General features: G+C 41.3%; 1 protein-coding gene across 24 annotated transcripts in view; it reads right to left on the reverse strand.

The window, feature by feature from the left end:
- Positions 1-19,529, reverse strand: part of PLEKHA5 (pleckstrin homology domain containing A5) — a 217,881-nt gene extending 198,352 nt beyond the window's left edge. For 5 of the 24 annotated variants that reach the window (XM_089527648.1, XM_089527647.1, XM_089527649.1 and 2 more), the window contains exons 1-3: positions 19,301-19,528; positions 19,095-19,171; positions 10,930-10,987 (exon numbers count right to left, since the gene is read on the reverse strand). In XM_089527648.1, coding sequence (XP_089383774.1) covers positions 10,930-10,987; positions 19,095-19,171; positions 19,301-19,458 — 293 coding nt within the window. In that variant the 5' untranslated portion in view covers positions 19,459-19,528. Of the gene's footprint in view, positions 1-10,929; positions 10,988-19,094; positions 19,172-19,300 lie in introns of all 24 variants that reach the window. The other 19 variants (XM_089527669.1, XM_089527662.1, XM_089527656.1 and 16 more) reach the window with 7 other exon arrangements.
- Positions 19,530-20,478: the final 949 nt, after the last annotated feature.

Below are 20,478 nucleotides of genomic sequence, written 5' to 3' on the forward strand. Positions count from 1 at the left end.
ACCCTGGTGAAGAAGGGTGAAGACTTCTGTGGAAGCAAGAGTGAGAAGGCTTGGAGAGTTTGTCGGGGTCTTCAGCCTGTTCTCTGCAACTCTTGCAAAGATATAGCAACTGGCCAAAACTGGTCAGCGTGGTGCACAACCAGGTGGTGAGTTCCAGGCCAGAGGTGAAGAGCCACAACTCCCATCATCCCTGACAAGGGTTACGGGCCCAGTCACTGCAGCACCCAGCATCCACAGAAGCTGAAAGTTCCAGAGAGTGGAAGACAGATCAGAGCAAGCTGTTTACGCTGCACTGAAAAGCTCCGTGAGTAACTCCTCCTGTGTTTTGATTAAGCCCGAAAGGGGTCAGCTGTGCATACTCAGAAGGACTGTGTCAATTGAGTCACTGCACAAATTAAAATGGAGATTTTGAAGTTTAGTAAATTGAATAGAAGCAACTACTCCATCTGGAAGATTTATGCCCAGTCTCTGCTAGTAAAAGAAAGTTTGTGGGACACTGTTCAAGCCGGGCTGCCTGCCGCTGCAAACGCAGCTACGAAAGAGAAAGATAGTAAAGCTAAGGCTTGTCTTTTCCTAATGCTGGAAGAAGACTTGATTAACGATGTTAGAGATAAGGAAACCGCCAAAGATGTGTGGGACACTCTGCAAAGACTGCACACTCCTTCGACTGCTTTTGCAAAAATGCTATGGTCAAAAAGAATATATAGGCAAAAGATGCAAAAGGGCCAGTGTGTCGTGGAGCATTTGAAAAAGATGCAAGATTTGTTTGTGCAAGCTGAGCTTAGAGGTGTGGAAATTAATAGAGAACAACAGTGTTACATATTGATTGAGTCACTAGACTCTACTTGGGGCAACATTACCAATGCTTTGCAAAACTTACCAACTGAAGAATTAACGAGAGACTTAGTTGTGGCCAGGATTCTGGAAGAAAATCAGAGGAGACAGTCTGAGAGGAATGACGCAGCAACTTCCAAGACTGTGCCAAGAGAGCAAGCCAAGCCTGATGTGTGTGGGCTGGACCAGGCAGCTTCTTCGAGGGAGCAACGGAGATGTTTTTACTGTAAAAAGATTGGACATTTGCAGAGGCAATGCAAGCTTTTGGCTGCTGATAGAAGCAAGCAAGAGAGCAGTTGGCAACCTCGACATGACCAGAGGCAGAAGCAATCCAAGCCACCATTTTTGAAGGACAATAGAAATAATAACAAGGTGTTTGCCACCATGATAAAAGAAAAACAAAAGGCAAACTCCAAGTGGCTTGTAGATTCTGTAGCTTCGTCCTCTATGTGTAACAACATTAACTTAATTAGTGAGAGAAAGTCAGCCAATGTTAATGCCGTAGTTTTGGCTGATGGGAATGAGCTCAGTACTGTGAATCAAATGGGAACAGTTTACATTCCAGGGCTGAAGGAAAACTTTAATGATGTTTTGCATGTTAAAGAGTTAGAGAACAATTTGTTATCAGTGAGCAGATTAACAGACAGAGACTATATAGTCACTTTTGAGAAGAACCTGTGTAAAATAACCTTGAATGGGGAACTGCGTGGCATAGGTTTGAAAAAGGATAAGCTTTATTTCCTGGAAGAAAATGTTGATAGTTATAAGATTGAGAATGCCAACAATATTGACAATGTGCCATTGCACAAAGACTGCATACATGAGCTCCATAGGAAGTTTGGCCATGCAAGTTTCAAGAGTTTGAAGAGTTTAATAAGCATGTGTCCAGATTTAAAAGTAGCAGAATGTAAAAATCATTTGGACTGTACTGTATGTAACCAAGTCAAGGTCAGAGCGTATCCAGTTGCTAAGAAGTCTAAAAGGATTGCTCAGAGACCATTTCAATATGTACATGCTGATGTAGCCCAAGCTAATTGTTTGTCACTAGGGGGAAGCAAATATTTTCTTGTTATTGTTGATAGATTTTCAAGATTTGCATATGTAAGAATACTGAAAAATAAGTCAGAAGCTGGGCAAAGTTTAAAAGCATGGGTCAGGATGATTGAGAGAAGGTTTGATAGTCAAGTTGGGACTATTGTTACAGACAGAGGTGGCGAATTTTTAAATAATCAACTGTATAATTGGTTTCAGAAGGTGGGGATAAGACATGAAACCACTAATCCTGCTTGTCCAAGTGAGGATGGGTTAGCAGAGAGAAAAATCCAAGATATAAAAAGGATTTCTGCTTGCATGATGGCAGATGCAGGAGTAAATGATAGCTTCTGGGGTGAAGCTACGCTGACTGCAATACATATAAGCAACAGATTGTACCATTCAGAAATTGAAGACATTCCCTACAGAGTTTTGTATGGGAGAGTGCCAAATTTCAAGTATTTAAGAGTGTTTGGTCAATTTGCACATGTGTACATACCTGCCTGTTTTAGGAGGAAAGGAGAACCCAAAAGCAAAAGGCTGATGTTCCTAGGGTATTCAGGAAACAGCTACAAGTTTCTAATGAGAGGAAAAGAGATACAGTACTCCAGGTCTGCAAATTTTGAAAGACATGCGGGCTGGGACAAGCTGCATGCCAACAAGGAAGTGTTTTTGAGATTAGGTAGCTCAAGTGAGCAGCAAGCACAGACTGAACCAACTTCAGGAAACGGAGGGGTATCAGTCAAGCCAGAAGCCTCTACTAGCAGTAGTGGTAGTACCTCAGACGAGGAGACACAAACAAGACCAGTGACCACTAGAATGACAGAGGACAAAAGATTTAGCAAAAAGACAACATCTACTAGTGCAGACAGTGATGAGGAAAGAGGCAGAACGACAGAATTCATACCCAGGCGAAGTCACAGAATTAGGAAGTCACCAGATAGGTTTGTTGTGACACAGGCAAGAGCTTGTACAGTAGTAGAAGAGCCTGAAAGTTTTGAAGAGTTAGAAACCTTTTCTAGGGAAGAACAGGAAAAATGGTGTGAAGCAATGGATAGTGAGTTTAGTTGCTTGGTGAACAAAAATGTTTTTGAAATTGTAGATAGACCCAAAGATAAGAAAGTGATTGGCTGTAAATGGGTGTATAAGAGAAAGGAAATGCCTGATGGAAGCATTAAGTACAAGGCAAGATTAGTAGCTAAGGGTTTTGCACAACAACAGCATGAGAATTATGACAAGACACATTCTCCAACAGCAAAGCCAGAAAGTTTGAGAATGGTGTTAGCTGTAGCAGCGAGAAGGAACTTGATAGTGGAGCATTTTGATTTTGAAACGGCTTACTTAAATGCAAACTTAGAAGAAGAAATTTTTATGGAACAGCCACAAGGTTTTGAGGAGAATGGAAGTCAGAAAGTTTATAGACTAAAGAAAGCATTGTATGGTTTAAAACAGAGTGCCAGAGCTTGGAATTTGTGCATCAATGATGAGTTGGTTAAGCTAGGATACAAGAGAAGCGTGGCAGATGCTTGTGTTTACACAAAAGGAGACATAGTGCTTGTGATTTATGTTGATGACTTGTGCGTGGCAGCAAAGTCAAAACAGGAAATAGAGTCAGTAAAGAGAGAATTGTCTGAAAAATTTGTTTTAAAGGACCTAGGTTTGTTGAAGTCTTATTTAGGCATTAATGTTGAGTGGACAGAAGAAGGACATTGTTTGTTAAGTCAGAGAAAGAAGATAGAAAACTTGATAGAAAAGTGTGGACTACAGAATGCTAAGACAGTTAAAGCTCCAATGACAACTGGTTTCGTTTCAGAACCAACATCCAGAGATTTTGAGGACAAGACATTTTTCAGGAGCGTAATAGGATCACTTCAGTTCATTTCTTGCCACACTAGACCAGACATTGCGTTTGCTGTGAACACGTTATCTAGAAGAGTTTCTAATCCTAAGGTTGAGGATTGGACAGCGGTGAAACACTTGTTGAGATACTTGAAAGGAACACTAGACAAGAAGTTGATCATAAGAAGCAGCAACGCAGATCTAGATTGTTTTGTAGATAGTTCATTTGCTTCAGAATCAGGAGACAAGAAGTCAGTTACAGGAATGCTAATCAAATATAGTGAGAGTCCCATAGTATGGAGAAGTAGAAAACAAACAAACGTAGCGCTAAGTACTTCTGAAGCAGAGTTTGCAGCACTGAACGAAATAATGAACGAGGTACAGTGGGTTGAACAACTGTTAATTGACCTAAACGAAAATTTCAGAGTTCCAGTAGAAATTCAAGAAGATTCGCAATCTTGTATAGCAATGGCTGAAACAGAAAGTTTGAAAAACAGAACCAAATATGTGGGTGTAAGGTACCAAAATGTAAGAGACATGGTTCAAAAAGGAGAAATAGAGTTGAGGTACATAGAAACACAATATAACATAGCGGATTTGTTTACAAAAGCACTAACAGTGGATAAACATGAAAGATTGACACAAATGGTTGGAATGACATTTTAAGCCACATACAATATTTTATTTCGGAGGGGATTGTTAAGGAAAAAGCAACATGGGATATACAGTAAGTGAAATAAAACATGTATGTGAGAGTCAGAGTGACTCAGCAGAAGCCAATGGAGAACCACACAGGTGTGAATGGTAATACAATTAACAAGTACTGAGTGCCAAGGACAAGAAGTGCATAGTGAATAATTGAACACACCTGACAATTGTAAAGTGGTCAAGGCTGAGATGATGAAATCATCTAATCTGGATAGAAACAAGAGAGCCAATGGGAATGATGTACACGCCTACTGGGTGGAAACAGACAACAGTAGGTGGTACCTTGATTTGACTATAATAATGACTATAGATCCCAATGCATTTTGTGGGTAGTAGTTGTGGATAGTAGGAGTGAGGAGTATTGTTGTGTTGGATAGTTTGGAGCTGTGTATATATTAGAATAAAGTAGATCTTTTATATAAGACTACTGAGTTGTCTGGTGTCTTGGGTGAAGCTACAAGAACCAGCAGGACCCTGGTGAAGAAGGGTGAAGACTTCTGTGGAAGCAAGAGTGAGAAGGCTTGGAGAGTTTGTCGGGGTCTTCAGCCTGTTCTCTGCAACTCTTGCAAAGATATAGCAACTGGCCAAAACTGGTCAGCGTGGTGCACAACCAGGTGGTGAGTTCCAGGCCAGAGGTGAAGAGCCACAACTCCCATCATCCCTGACACACACTTCCTATTGTACTGCACTTTTTTCTTTTTTGGTTGTCAGCCTGAGGGCAGGGACTGCCTTATTTTTATTGACCTTAAGTAAACCATTCAGGGAGGCTTTTCAGCTGAAGGCAGGGTACCCAGCTTGTTGGGAGCAACTAGCCTACATATTGTTAACCGCCTTAGGGAGTGCTTAAGTGCACTGATAAGCAGTATAGAAATGTATTTACTATTGCTATAAAACCACTGCATACAAAATTTGACCAGTTGTCCAAATAGCTCAGTACTAGATAATTATATGTATACAAACAACAGAAGACTTTCCTAGGCAAAACAAGAGACATTAGGGATTAATCATGGAACCTTCAAGTCATATTTAATGAACATTTTTCTAGCACCAAGGTATTAAACTTTTCCTAAACCTCTCATGCGTTGATAACATTTCACAAGAATATAAATACATCTACCTACATTATTACCATCCCATCATCTCAGAACTACAGATGGGACTTTGCAATCGGCATAATGATTAAATGGGGGTGAGCGGACAGAAATGCTGAGAAAAAAAATTGAAATTGTAGAATTTAAAAAGTCTGAAGGGGAAGGATGTAGAATCCCCATCGTTCCACGACTTTTAAAGATCTCACCAATCCAAAGATGTCTAGCTTCAACAACTCCCATCAAAACAAGTACGCTAAGACTTAAGCATAAAACAGTGATGTAAAAACTTCATTTGGAAGTGCACTGCAGGCTAAAACAAGGGTTAAATTGAGCCAAAGTAAAATTTAAAGCCTCACAAACTGTTTTTGTCCCAAGAGCAATGCTATGGACTTTGGGTGTAGTAAGGCCTCTGGCTCCTAGGAACACAGCCTGAACAAAAGACTTGTCCACAAATTTCTTAAGTTTTCAAAAGCTTTACTGGTTATAAACACAAAACAAACCAGTATCAAACTGATCTCCTTTTTCTCAATAGTCCTTCTTAAATACCTTGCTCTTTCTTTTTGGTGGGATTTATCTTTCTTCTTCTGTGGACTTATCTTTGTCAAAGGAAAATACTCTCTCCAGCTCTGACTTGGCTGAAATCTTACTACACAACTGAAACTAGCTAGAGGGAGACAGTATAAGACCCTGGGATGTCCCACAATCCTTGTCTTTCTTAAAGCTGTAGAACTCTATTTCCACTCCTAAACTATACATAGAAAGGCTAATATAATCTCAACTAAATATATGTCTCAAGAGCATCAAAGATGCTCTGGAGGCATGACACAAACATCAATTGATTTGCCATACAAATTTGGGAGGAAAATTTTTTTCCACCAATAGAGGTATAACACTGTATCTTGGACCTAAAGAACTAAAGAAGTAGACAAAATAAAACCACTAGCTGTAAAAGATAGTTTGTTGTTCTTCTGCAATGGGTTTGGACCCATTTATGGATCTGGACTCATTTAATTTTTCTTACAGAACTCTATAATATGTATTAAGACAGCCTTACAAAAGTTTGTCTTTCCATGAGCAAAATACCAAAAGTCGTTCCAACCTAATACTTGTAACCATTTAAAGTACATAGGGCCCTTACTTACGCAGGGATCCGTTCCGCCCGCTTGCCCCCCCCCCCCCACGTAAGGCAAAAAATGTGTATGCTCAAGCCCCATTGAATACAACGGGTCTCGGGCTCGCAGCATGCCACAGCATGCGTGCCATTCATTTTATTACAGTGTGGCTACAGCGTAAGCTGAAGGCCACGTATAGTGCTCCCACATATGGCATGGGTGCACTGCACTTTATTTGCTAAAGCATACCATGAGCACAAGTATGAAGTACATACAATGACAGCCTACCTTCTCAGACATTACCCTTAACTTTGATGTTTGAGATTCAATCCCTCAACTTTGGGGCCATACATATGTTTGTGTGTACACATGCATGTGCCTGCCTCTACCATAGCTTCAAGGTCATGACATCTAGATGTTAGAAACTTTGTGCAAATACTAAAGAAATATTGACAAAATGTTAATTAAAAAATGTACTACAGCCTGGATGAGCAACATACTATGACATTGACTCATTCAGCCACTAGGTGGCAAACATCAGGCTTTTCAAGAGTAAAACCATTGAAGCTGGCTTGGGGAAGGGTCCTAAAGGAATATTTAAGCTTCCAGTTCTTCTCATTTGGGGCACTTTTCACTGACAGAGAAGCATGGGTTTTACTTAGTTTTAATCAGCTGCCTGATGAGCCTAACACCAATGATACATATATGTGAGCATCAGTATCAATGTATATCAAAGGAACTATAAAAATTCCTGCTACCTGATATGCAATATGAGGAGTAGAAAATCTGAGTGAGCAAAGGGGGTGGCAGAAGAGAAAGAACAGTGAGAAAAAATTTTTCGTAAGGAATCCTCAGCTATACAGCTTGGTTAGGGACATACATATTCTGAGAAGAGAGGGACTGAAGAGTAAATCAACTTAGTTCTGTGATGAAGACGGCAGTCAGGTTACCTTGGGAACTCTAGTTTGAGAAATGGATTAGAAATCTTCTAGTACAAAATTCTAAGAATATCACCAAACCCCAAGATTAGTTAGGGAAGAGTCATCACAAATGATTGGACAAACTGATATGGTACACCCACACTATAGCAGACAAAGCAGCAGCTACAATCACTATTCTAGCCAAATGCAATATCTTGATCCTCACTATTGCCTTTCAGTGTGTTCAGTCATGGGTGAAGCCACAGCTGGATTCATATTACATTAGATCTAGAACTACAGAATGACTCACTGATCTCTGCACTGCACATACACATTGTGTGCACTCACACTAAACTACCGTGGGTATCAAAAGGTTAACATAATACAGTACAATGCCCAAATCCACAGAGGGTACATTTCTGGACTTACAGTGGGCCCTTGGTATCAGCTGGCGTTTGGTTCCAAACACCCTCATGGGTACCAATGAATACAAATCCCATTAAATACAATGGTGTAGTAAAATGGTGTCCCTTATATAAAATAGAAAAATCAAAGTTTTCTTTTCGGAATTTATACCTTTTTGGAATATTTTCAAGTCATGGATGGTTGGATCTGTGGATATGGAGGGCCAACTGTACTGTAGAAATGTGAAATGGCAGATAATAGTGAACCTTATTGAAATGAACAACTTCTGGCAGAAGCATACCATAGAACCAGGCTGGATAACCCGAAAATGCCTAGACAGAACACCTCTCCAGGAATCTCTATGTCCTCCAATGAGCCTCTATGGTCAACCTCCAGTGAAAGGATACCATAGAACTGCACAGGAAGACCATAAAAAATGGCTATAGAGAACATACTTTTTCAGACACAGGTAACTAAAACTGAGCGTACCAGACCAGCCAATATGGGGGTCATACTGTACTATGATTGCTAGAACTCCATCACCACATATTAAATGAAGATGGCTTTCTGTACATTGTAAAAGGATGTGTGAGAGCTAATAGAGTGATCACATCGTTTTTCAGGATGTGATGCAGCCTGTATCTACCTACTTAGGAATAAGTACCACTGAACTCAATGACACTTACTTCTGAGTAAACATGTATAGAATTCCACTGTTAAATGACTTTAAACAAAGCAAGGGGCGAAACAGACGGCCCCAATGGGGCAGCTTGGAGCTGCCCCATTTAAGGCCAGATTGTGGCGACAGCAAACTGATGCATGGCCCCAATCCAGCCAGCTTCCAGGGCAAATAGGAGTGGGGAAAAGTCACCCCTTTGCCTCTGGCACCAGTTTTTCGCTGCCTCCGGGGCATGTGGCCTCTAAACTCCATGCCCCCAAGTTACCCTGAAGCCATCTGGCGTGTAATTGCCAGCGTGACTTCCGAGTGTGTGTAAATGCCAGAGTCCCAAGCCAACTTTTAGCCAGTTGAAGCTGCTGGTCTGTTCCGGCCCAAAGTAAACTGTTTCAAAGATGTACAGGACCTTTGAGACTTGCTATCAGCTTCGGCTGACATACCAGCTGCACCCCTTCCTTGAGCTGAAGAGTCCTTGAAACAGTAGTACATGCACTGGTAACTTCTCGACTCTACTTCTGCAACACGCTCTATATGAGGATACCCTTGTGCCAAGTTTGGAAACTTCAATTGGTACAAAATATGGCAGGCGGGCTGGTCACAGACACATCCAGAACTGCCCATATTACACCGGTTCTAAAATCTCCCCACTGGCAGTTTCTGGGCAAGGTACAAGGTGTTGGTTCTAAGCTTTAAAGCCCTACATGGCTTGGGTCCTGACTACTTGCAGGAGCGCCTACTTCCATATAATCCTCCTCGCACACTTGGGTCCTCTGTGAAGAATCTGCTACAACCTAAGACCAGACTTTCAGCGGTGACCCAGAGGATCTCATCAGCTGCTCCAAGGCTCTGGAACGACCTGCCGGACGAGATCCGCCATATTACCACCTGGATGCCTTTAAAAAGGCTATTAAGACGGATCTCTTCTGGCAGGCCTTTCCAGACTAGGTTAGATCCATTAAATCCATTAGACTTGCCTCCCCCCTCTATTGATACCGATATCAAAATTGATTGATACCATTGCCCTCGTCCCTCCTCCTCTAAAGGAAAACTCATTTCTTGCACTAATCTGCCTGAAATTTTAGTGTATTCCTATTGGACAGTTTTAAATGTTTTGATGTTTAATCTCTTTTTATGGGTTGATCACTATTTTTATGATTGGGGAAGAGTTGGGGTTTGGGGGTTTTGAAATTGTAATTTTTAATTGTTTGGTGTTTTATTTATACTGTTGGAATCCACTTTGATTCCTTTGTGAAAAAGTGGACTACAAATAAATATTATTATTATTATTATTATTATTAAAGAAAGACATTGGTAGAATGAGCTTTTGTAGACTTAAGTCTATGAAACCTCATGCTGCTGACATCTTTCTTTATTTAGTCTCAAAGGTGTTACAAGATCTCTCTATGTATTGATTTTACAGATTAACATGGCTATATCTTCGAATTCTACCAAAGATGTACAGGTTAAGAGACAACTAGTCCCCATTTTTTTTGAAAACTGAAGTCACTTACTTCTCAGAGGACAGATAGACTGGATGAGACACTATTTAATTCTGTCATGGCTTTTATATATTATTGTTATTCTTTTCCCCAGAGCTTGGAAATGTTGCTATTGTACAATTCCCAAATACTGGACATTTAAGGAGTTTGCATTCAAAGGGTTTAGCATTCAAAGCACTTTCCCTACACTATCCTAGTAATGAATCAAGAGGACTGTTCCCAGTGTGAGAGAATGACACTGAGCATGCTCACAGAATCCTTGTTTCTGAAAAGATTATACCTGTTGACTATCTGTATCTCCTGTAACTAAAGGCACAAGAGCTCTGAGAAGAGGGTGCGGGCTGTTGGTTGCACACTCTTACTTTACCACAAAAAACACGTTGATAAACAGTGTACTTGATCACAGGTAAAACTGGGTAATTTTACTAGTATCTACATAATCAGTGATTTTCCATAAGCATTACATACACGAACATAAATATCTGAAACAGAAGGAGCAGAGGTCTCAGTGTAAAATCAGAGAGTGTTGGATTTTCTTATGTTAACAATGTTAACTACATTTCCCACTCATTCAGTCACAAAGCTTTACAAATATGGTATGCATCAAGGGTCTTGGATAAATTGCTGTTTACCAATCAAAGGATAATTTCAAAAACATTTTAAAAAAAAAATCCACTTCACATATGCTTTACCTTCCATAATCTCACTCCCTGTAATATTTTCACATGTACAAATTGCCAAAACAAAAAAGTGACCATAAGACATTGAATGCTCAGGCTGAGCAAAACATTCTTCATTCTTTGCCTTACTTACTTTATGTAGTATCTTGCACCTTCAAAAGTATAGGCTTCCTCCCAGCCTGTGGGTAGGTCTAGGGTGGAAAAGACAAATGGAGTCTGATCACATGACTGAAAAGCACACCACCGCACCAAGCATTCACAATAATGTTAAGTGTAATTTTCTACATTACAAGTTCATTAAAAGGAAGCTGTATTAGATTCTGCAGATCTAGATTATAGTACAGTATGACCAAACATAATAACCAACCTCCTTAAAATGGTCCAAGAAAAACACCTGCAGCACAATTCTAAATTCACTTACTCTTAAACAAACTATGCTTGAATAGTTTTTTGTGGGTTTTTTGGACTATGTGGCCATGTTCTAGAAGAGTTTATTCCTGAAGTTTCGCCAGCATCTGTGGCTGGCATCTTCAGAGAATGCTTGAATACTTTGGACTGCCACCTTAGACACATGTTCTTTAATATGTTTGTAGTTAACACTGTTTTATATACTACTACTACACAGAGAAACTAAAATACTTTCCCCAGAATCAGGAACAGGTTGTAACTGGTTTTAGTGAACATATTACTTTAGACACTACACATATTCATACAACTACTGTCCAACTCATAAGATATTTGAACAAAAATCCGTTGGAAAAAAGATTGCACTCGGTTACGTCTCATACACCCAAAATGGTAGCTAGTTAAGAATCACAACAGAAGCTATTTGTTGTGAAAACATTGGCCTGTTACAGACAGTCAAAATAAAGCTGCTTCGAGTCACAGTGGAGGTATGGTGTTTCAATGATGCATGCGTCCTAAGAGTCCAGAAGCTGCACCGAAGCCACGCTCCAGCCCTAAGGACTGGAGCGTGGCTTTGGTGTGACTTCTGGACTCTTAGGACGCATGCATCATTAAAACACCATACCTCCACTGTGACTCGAAGCAGCTTTATTTTGGCTGTCTGTAACAGGCCATAGTTACATCATCTTGCATGGCCTTTCAAGTTGCTCTTGCAAGTATTCATAAACAAGATGATACCTCACAGATTTAATTTTTATTATTAATCTAGTGGCAGGGGAAAGTGATATGGCATTTCTCTCTAGTCAGCAACTAGAAAGAAATTAGGAGTATTAATTGTCTCATACTCTTTTAGAAAAGGAATCAAATCTTGTCCTTTCTTGTGTGCAACGGGTACTAAAGAACGGGGGGGGGGGGGTGTTGCACCAATAAATATGTGTTCTTTTTTAAAACCCATAAACTTTGTTCCTTAAATATTAAAGTGATTTTTGTTGTTGTGTAAATATACCTTTATTTATTGTGATATGTAAAAATCTTTTTTATTTGAACACAAGTGTGCAGCATACAATAGAAATGTATCAGTATTTTTGCTAAAACGCTTAAAATCTTCTGGGGAGAAATTATGCTAATATGTGGTATTTCAAGAGTTAGACATAGTAAATGTATGTAGTGCAAATGTAATGTGGACAAAAAGTGCATCAATTCAGGGATACTTTATTCCACAGAACCAGTTCCAAAATACAATTGGGGGTACTATGCAAACCAAGTGAGAAAGCCTTCTACATTTATCCCCATGTAAGAAAAAACAGCAGATCTAGTTGGTGTGCTAGTACAATCTGTTATCCAAATATTTTTATAAAGCCATTCAGAATTCACCATGCCAACACTAAGAAGAAATTCCATTTGTCGAAAAACAAGCTTGGTTCATTACCTAAAATATTTTAACACCAACAAAAATGACTTTTTATGATAAGACGTTAACATATTTTGGCACAACTGGCAAGTAAGCAAGCCAAAGCAAAAATACATTATAGAAAGAAACAGAATACATTAAAAAATTATTAGGAAAAAAGGTTAGACCCAGCATAGGCACATGCTTAGAGTGATACTATGTTCAACAGCAATATTACTCTTTGCACATCTGTCACCCCCTTTCCTGCTTGACTTGCTAATTTAATACGAGCATTAATTATACAAATACCAGGGAATAGAATTAAGAAGCAATTCCTAACTCTGAAACAGATCTGGTAATTAAGAATTCCAAGCCATCCCCCACAAAAATAACTAGGAACCAAGATAAACAAAATGCAGGAACCTCACCTCCTAAATTGTTCTCATGCCACATAGAATAAAAGCAAGAGTGATGCAATATATGTAAACAACAAACACAGTGAACAAGGTCTTGTAATGCACCCTAAAGAGCACCTCTGGACTGCCCATCTCATTCTTTTCCCCCATACAAGCATTTTCTCTAAGCCAAGGGGAGGGGGGGATTGCAATGCTAAATACCCAACGGCTTGTGGCATCTGTAATCAATGTGCAGAACAAGCAAATAGGTTATATTTCCACAAAGCTTTGCTGTAAATCCTTTCCCCTCTACTAGCTCCTCTTTCCATAGTTTCCTCCTCTCCAGAGAAGCAAATGGCAAAGGAGACAGTTTCTACTTCTCACCTCACTCCAGTCATTATTCAAGCTCCTACCCTCTTTCTCCAAAGTATGTCACCTCTCCCTGTCACTTAGAAACCACCCATACTCTTATCCTGTGAGTGAGGGGGGAAGGTTTCGAGGTGAATATGCTTTAAGTATGATCTATGAATTTCTAATAGCAGCCAGCAAGCTCTCATGATTATGTTGCTGATATGGGCAGGCGGATTCATATTTTGCTCACAGAAAAATGTCTCTATGTACACTGTGAATCCAGAAGAGAATACAAAGGAAGAGGACTACATGGGGTGAAGTACAGTTACAGAACTGCACATTGGTTAGAATATCAAGGAATATAAAGGAAGGTGCATTGCACACCCACAAGACAACTAAAAACAACATTATACCTAAGTGTGCCTAAGACAAGCACAGGTCTTCCTGCACTGCACAGAGGCCTAAGCACTAACTCTATATTTTGGTGGCAGCAACTACGTGCAGTTTCTTTCCCAATAGCCCTATAAGTACCAGAGGGAAGCTGAATGTAATCTAATTAACTATCACATTGGATAATTTCTTATACCTTCAACAGTGAAGACACACAAATTCCTTGTAGCGTAAATTCTGTTATTTTTAAGGCTTATTTTGTTTTGATTACTTGTGCAACACACAAAGGAAACAAAAAAGAAAAAGTAATAACTTTTGGAAGCAAGTTGAGGAGAAGCAACTTCTGCTAAAGTAAGACTAGCTATGTTAAAGGCCTGCAAGCAGTTCAGAAAACTTGCACAGTGGGTGGAGAGCTGGCCACTGAAGAGGTATTAAGAGGACTGCAGAGGTCTCTGCAGCTCAGCAGTAGCAGCTGGATTTTAGAAAAACATAACTGAATTCAGAAGAAAACTGATAAAACGCTTGCTGAGCAAATGCAGAGACTGAAATCTAAGGAAAAAAGATTAGTGAAGAGGCAGAAGGTCTGAACAGACTGTGTATTGCAGAGTAGTGGAGACGGGTAAGAAAAAGAAGGGAGAGCCAGAATCAATGATGACAATAGTGATTAGGTGAACAAGAAGATCAGATCTGATCAGATCAGGTTGAATATGTGTGAGAATAAATACTAGTTAAGATATGAAGGCAATGAAGAACTAAAGGCTCAACGGAAATATAGCAAAGGAATCTGTCTATAATGGGCTGATGGGATAAAGAGTAAACTAGAATTATAGACCAGTGGGATTTAGTTAACTAGGTTAAGCATGACAATATAGAAACAGCAGCCAAAATAAGAAAAGGCTTAGGTATCAGCTTTGTTAGAGAATGTGGTACCAAAGCAGTTTACAAGTCATATGAGTTAGGGTGAAAATTACTGGGTACTATCACACATGTCACTTTAGAGTGCTAAGACTCCTGTGAGACATTTTTGCACAGTGCAAACATATGCATCCTTGTTAGAGGGGAAAAAAAGAAAGAAGTAGTACATCCTAGCAAGCGTAGGCTTTACATTCACACTACAGGCAAATTTATGCAGAGGTCAAAGTAAATTTTATGTGTGAAGGCAACCCTTACTCCCCTAGATGACTGGATGTGTGAAGCAATACAGCAAGGAACATCAGTGAATAGAGGATGCATCAGGTAAGAGATTAGGTGGCTAGAAGAATGCAATCACAATGAGAAGTAATTGGAAAGAACATGAAAATGTAAAGAATGTGTACAAAGTAAAGGGCCAAATGGCCAATAGCATAGGAGTTCATTAGAAGTGAAATGAGAGTATCAGTACAGTATAAGAGGACAAGTGACATCAAATATCAGTACATGATGGGAAAAGACTCTCTGTGAACTGGAAGACAGAAATACTGGAATGACAGGGTGTGTGAGGAAACATTTGCATGGTAACCAGCTGGTCCCATGGGGATGGTCAACATTCTGCAAAAAGGTACCAAAGTGCTATCAGATGCATATGATCTAAAATGTGTGCCACAGCATCCTTTGGAAGACTGCATGAGATTGTATGGCAAAATGAGGCAGGGCACAACACAGTATCTGGGCTACCCTGGGAATCAAGAGGACAGAATAGATAACAGGAAAATAAACACACAGTCAATGGGTTGACAACTGAGGAATCAGTGAGGAAAATGAGAGCAGAAAGTACAGCAAAGATGAATTTTGGCTAATGGTGTGTGAAAAAGGAGTGGGCAGGTTCACGTTCCAAGTGGCAGAGCTTGAGATAGAAGGGGAAGCAGGTATAGATGTGCAAGAAAAAGGAGAAATCAATCCTTCCCAGCAACTGGCATGTCAGTTTCAGCTATCAGATGGAGATGAACATAGAACTGTAGAGAAGGAAGTGGTAAGGGTCACCTAGTCCAACCCAATGCAAGAAATCCACAAATAAATCAGACCTTTAACAGGATTGGCAGAGAATGCAATGTTCAGGTTCAGGCCCAAATAAGAGTACAAAGTGGAAGGGGGCTGCCTTGAAACTGAGAGAGGAGGGAGCAAGGGCCATTTTACTTTCCAGTGTACCGCACCAATGAGTTTCAGCATGCCCAAAGTGACATGATGTCACTTCCAGTTGCCATTTGGGCTATTTCCCCCCTCTTTTTGGTATTTTGAAGAGGTTTGGGAGAACTTTGCAGGGTTATGGAAAGGAAAACACAGTTTTAGGCAGTTTTGTCCTATTTGAAAACAAACAAATTGCCCCAAAAATTAGCCCCCCAAAATATATTTTAAAAATCTTTTTGATGAGGCTAGGGAGGTCTTTCGGAGGCTCCCAAACACTACATGGGTCCCATGGGCTGCACTCTGCCCATTCCTGCAATGAACCAATAGAAACATGGAAGAGTAGGAGAGGAAGAATGGTAGAGCTATCAGCTGCACTGAAAGATGGAGGAGACAAGAAAGCAAGGGAGCATTCTGGAAACGTAGGTTTCAAAGGAGGAAGGGAAAAGAGATGGGATGCTCAGCACCAGATCTGAAGTGGCAGCTCTCTCCCCATTCCTGCCCCGCAAAAGAGGGCAAAACCAAGAGTTTTTGGTACAAGCATTTCTCTTCAAATGTGAGATGAAGCAGATCAAATGAGGAGATCAAAGAGGAGCATAAATGAGTCAAGCTGTAATAATGAAGGGAAGATAATAAAACTGAAGCAAGAGGATTCTGAGAGGGCTTTTTTTCAAAACTACAGAATCCTACAGAATTCTGAGATTTGTACTTTTGTCGGGTACCAGCACTCTTTGGCAGAGATAGCTAAAGACTTTGCAAAACTACACATCCCAGGATTTCATAAGATGGAGCTGCAACACTTAAAGCCATGTCAAACTGCTTTATTTCTACAGTGGAGATTCAACCCAAGTGGTCTACAAAGTGATGGAAGGACGCTAGATTATTTAGGAAGGGGCTGACGAAACATATTAAGAAAAGCCCTCCAAGTTAATAGGATGGAGCAAGTCAGGGCCATTTAAAGATTCCTTGGGGCAGGGGAGAGATAATTGCATCAGTGACTCTATGGTGGCTTTTCTTTGGAGGAGAGGTACACCAGCAAGTAGGACTGCCAGCGAAGTGTAGCCGTTTGAGCATCAGACTACAACTCTATAGCCCAGACTTTGAATCCCTGCTTGTCCATAAAACCCTCTGTGTGATCTTGGGCAAGTCGCAACCTCTCAGCCTCAGAAGAAGGCAATGGCAAACCCTCTTCTGAAGAAACTTGCCAAGAAAACCCTAAGACAGGGTCACCTTAGGGTCACCAAAGGTCAGAAACATCTCAAGGCACACAACATTACCACCACCACCAAATGCCAACCAGTGAGGAAAAGAGAGAAGGAAGGGGGGAATAAAGATAATAAAAGCATAGGTAGGGGAGGAAGGGAGAAAGAGATGGAAACCTATTCCCTCTGCCACCAATTACCCCCATCCGCAGCTGTCTGTCTGTCTGTCTCTCTTTTTAGTATTTGTAACCCAGAGAATTTAGGAGAGAGCCAGCCTGATGTAATGGTTTGAGCATTGGACTAAGACTCTGTAGACCAGGGTTTGGCTCCCCTCTCAGCCATGGCAACCCACTGGATGACCTTGGGCAAGTCACACTGTCTCAGCCTCAGGATGGCAATGGCAAACACCCTCTGAAACAATCATGCCAAGGAAACCCCATGACTGTGTGTGATGTGGGCCTTCAAGTTGTTTCTGACCTATGGCGACCCTTAGGCAAACCTATCACAGGGTTTTCTTGGCAAGATTTGTCCAGAGGTTTGCCATTGCTATTCTCTAAGGCTGAGAGAGTGTGACTTGCCCAAGGTCAGCCAGTGGGTTTCATGGCTGAACTGGGAATTGAACCCTGGTCTCCAAAGTCATAGTCCAACACTCAAACGACTATGACACACTGCACTCTACTTTGTTTTAAACAGTTGTGGGCTGCCTTGAATTCTATACCAGGAGAAAGATGGGATGTGCTATTAAATAAATAAAGATCACAAGCCAAATTCTCCACCGTACAAACCATGCCTGAATTCAGAAAACGGCTTCCCCTGAGGCTGAGAGGATGTGACTTGCCCCAGAATCCCATAAGTCAGAAACAACCAGAAGGCACATAACAACAACAACAACAACCACCAGAGAGTGAAAAAAGGGAGAAGGAGGGGGAATGAAAATAACAAAAACACAGGCAGGAGAGGAGGGGAGAAAGAGGGAAACCTACCCCCCAAAGTCACAAGGCTTGTCCAATCCCTCTTATTTTTGTATTGTAACCCTGAAAAATTCAGGAAGGAAGGAAAGGGGAGCACTCCCTCCCTCCTTTATTTATTCTTTTAACCTGGTTTGTACAGTTTCTCTCTCTCTCTCTCTCTCATAACCCTGGAGAATTTGGGAAGGAAAGAGGGGCACTTCTCCCCCTTCCCTTTTTATTTATTTATTTACTTATATTTAGCCTGGTTTGCAGTCTCTCTCTTTCTTCCATATATGTTTTACACCAGATAATTTGGGAAGGAAGGAAAAAAGAAGGAAGGAAGGGGCCCTTTCAAACCTCCTCCCGTTTTAAAAATCTTTTTTACCTGGCTTGTTGTCTCTCTTCCTTACTATCTTTACCCTGGAGAATTCAGGATGGTAGGAAGGAAGGAAGGAAAGAAAGGAGGAAAGAAGAAAGCAAGCCCCTCCTCCCCTCTCTTTTTACCTGCTTGGTACACTCTCTCTCTTCCTCGTGTATTTTTCATCCCAGAGAATTTGGGAAGGGAGAAAAGGAAGGAAAGAAGAAATGAAGCCCTCCCTTCCTTTTACCTTTTTACCTGCTTTGTACAATCTCTTTCTTTGTCGTATATATTTTAACCAGGAGAATTTGGGAAGGGAGAAAAGGAAGGAAGGAAGGAAGGAAGGAATAAAGGGAGGGAGGGAGGGAGGGAGGGAGGGAAGGAAGAAAAGAAAGAAAGAAGGAAAGAAGACCCTCCCCCCCTCAAATGTTTTACCTGCTTTGTTCAGTCTCTCTCTTTCCCATATATTTCTTACCCTGGAGCATTTGAGAAGAGAGAAAAGGAAGGAATGATGGAAAGAAGGATGGAAGGAAAGAAGGAAGGAAAGGAAGAAAGAGGAAAAGGAAGGAAGGAAAAAAAGAAGGAAGAAAAAAAAGGAAGAAGGGAAAAGGAAGGAAGGAAGAAAAAAAAGAAAGGAAGGAAGAAGAGAAAAGGAAGAAAAGAAATAAGGAAGGAAGGAAGGAAGCCAGGAAAGAAGGAGGGAAGGAAGGCGCATCCTCCTCATCGCCATGATCCTCCCCGGAGTTGCCCTCCCTACCTGGGCTGCGCCGGTGTCCGGTGATGACAGCCTCTCCGGTCCGCGGGTGCAGCCAGGTGGTGCTCTTGGCTTCCTCGCTGCCGGGGAAGAGAAGAAACACAAGGCAGAGGGTGAGCAAACGGAGGAGGTCGGCGACCCTTGCCCGAAGCAAAGGCGAGGCTGAGGGGGGGAGGGGAGGGGAGGCCGAAGGGCCGGTTGCCGCTTACTTGATGAAGAAGATGCGTCCTCCGCGGCTGACTCCGTAGCTCCAGCGGGACGGCAGCGAGCGCAGCCGCTCCGCGCTCAGGTCCGCCGCCATGTCCGAGCCAAAGCGCAGACCCGGGCCAGGAGGAGGAAGGGAGGGAGGGAGGAGGCGGACGCGCATGCGCGGGCCCGCGAGGAGGACACGCCAAGGGGAGGGGGAAAGGAGGAGGAGTGCGCGCGCTCTCAACCGTCACTCGCTCACTCAACACACAGCCCCGCCCCCCTCTCTCTCTCTCTCTCAGCCAGCAGAAGCTCCCACCACTGCGCGTGCGCTGGCTCTATCAAGAAAAAACAACAACACAGCTCAGCTCTAGGACTAAGGAGGGAACGGGAGGGGAGAGGTGACGCCCCGCCCTTAGAAACGGGGGTGGGGGTGGTGGTGGAGGAGGAGGCGCCCGCCAATCAAAACTCAGCTCTCCGGCTCTCCGCCCCGCCCCCGCCCATCAAGCCTCAGCCCCGCCCCCTTTCTCCTCCTTTTCTCCGCACCTCTCTTTATCTCCTTCGCCGTGACGGGAGCGCGCACAGACCGAGAAGCCACGCCCCTCGGAGGTCCGACTGATATACATACAGAGCAGTACGCCTCCTATCGGTGGGAAGTGGGATTGTTTCTTCTTTTCTGTTTTGCTGGAGCCTCTTGAAAGGGAGGGCACTGCAGTCAGAACTGTGTGTGATAATAAGTTTTGTGTATGTGTGTGTATATATACACACATATATATATATATATGTTTGTGTGTGTGTACATATTATATAAATTATTATCACATATAATAACCATTATATATACAGTAATATATAGTTCTCTCATATATATATATATATTGGTTACAATGTGTGATAATAATTGATTATATATATATATATATATATATATATACACACACACATATACATACACATATATATAACTTATTATCACACATAATAACCTATATATATATATATATATATAAAACATATATAATTCTCTATATATATTGGTTGCTATGTGTGATAAATGATAATATATATATATATACACACACGTATAACTTATTATTTCACATAATAACTATTATATATATATATATATATATAGTTATAACTTGTATATAGTTTTCTATATAGGTATAGGTTACTATGTGTGAAAATAAGTTATATATGT

This window comes from Sceloporus occidentalis, unplaced genomic scaffold, assembly GCF_023333645.1.
Source record: "Sceloporus occidentalis isolate IW3139 unplaced genomic scaffold, rSceOcc1.0.p SCAF_5, whole genome shotgun sequence".
Taxonomy (NCBI): Eukaryota; Metazoa; Chordata; class Lepidosauria; order Squamata; family Phrynosomatidae; genus Sceloporus; species Sceloporus occidentalis.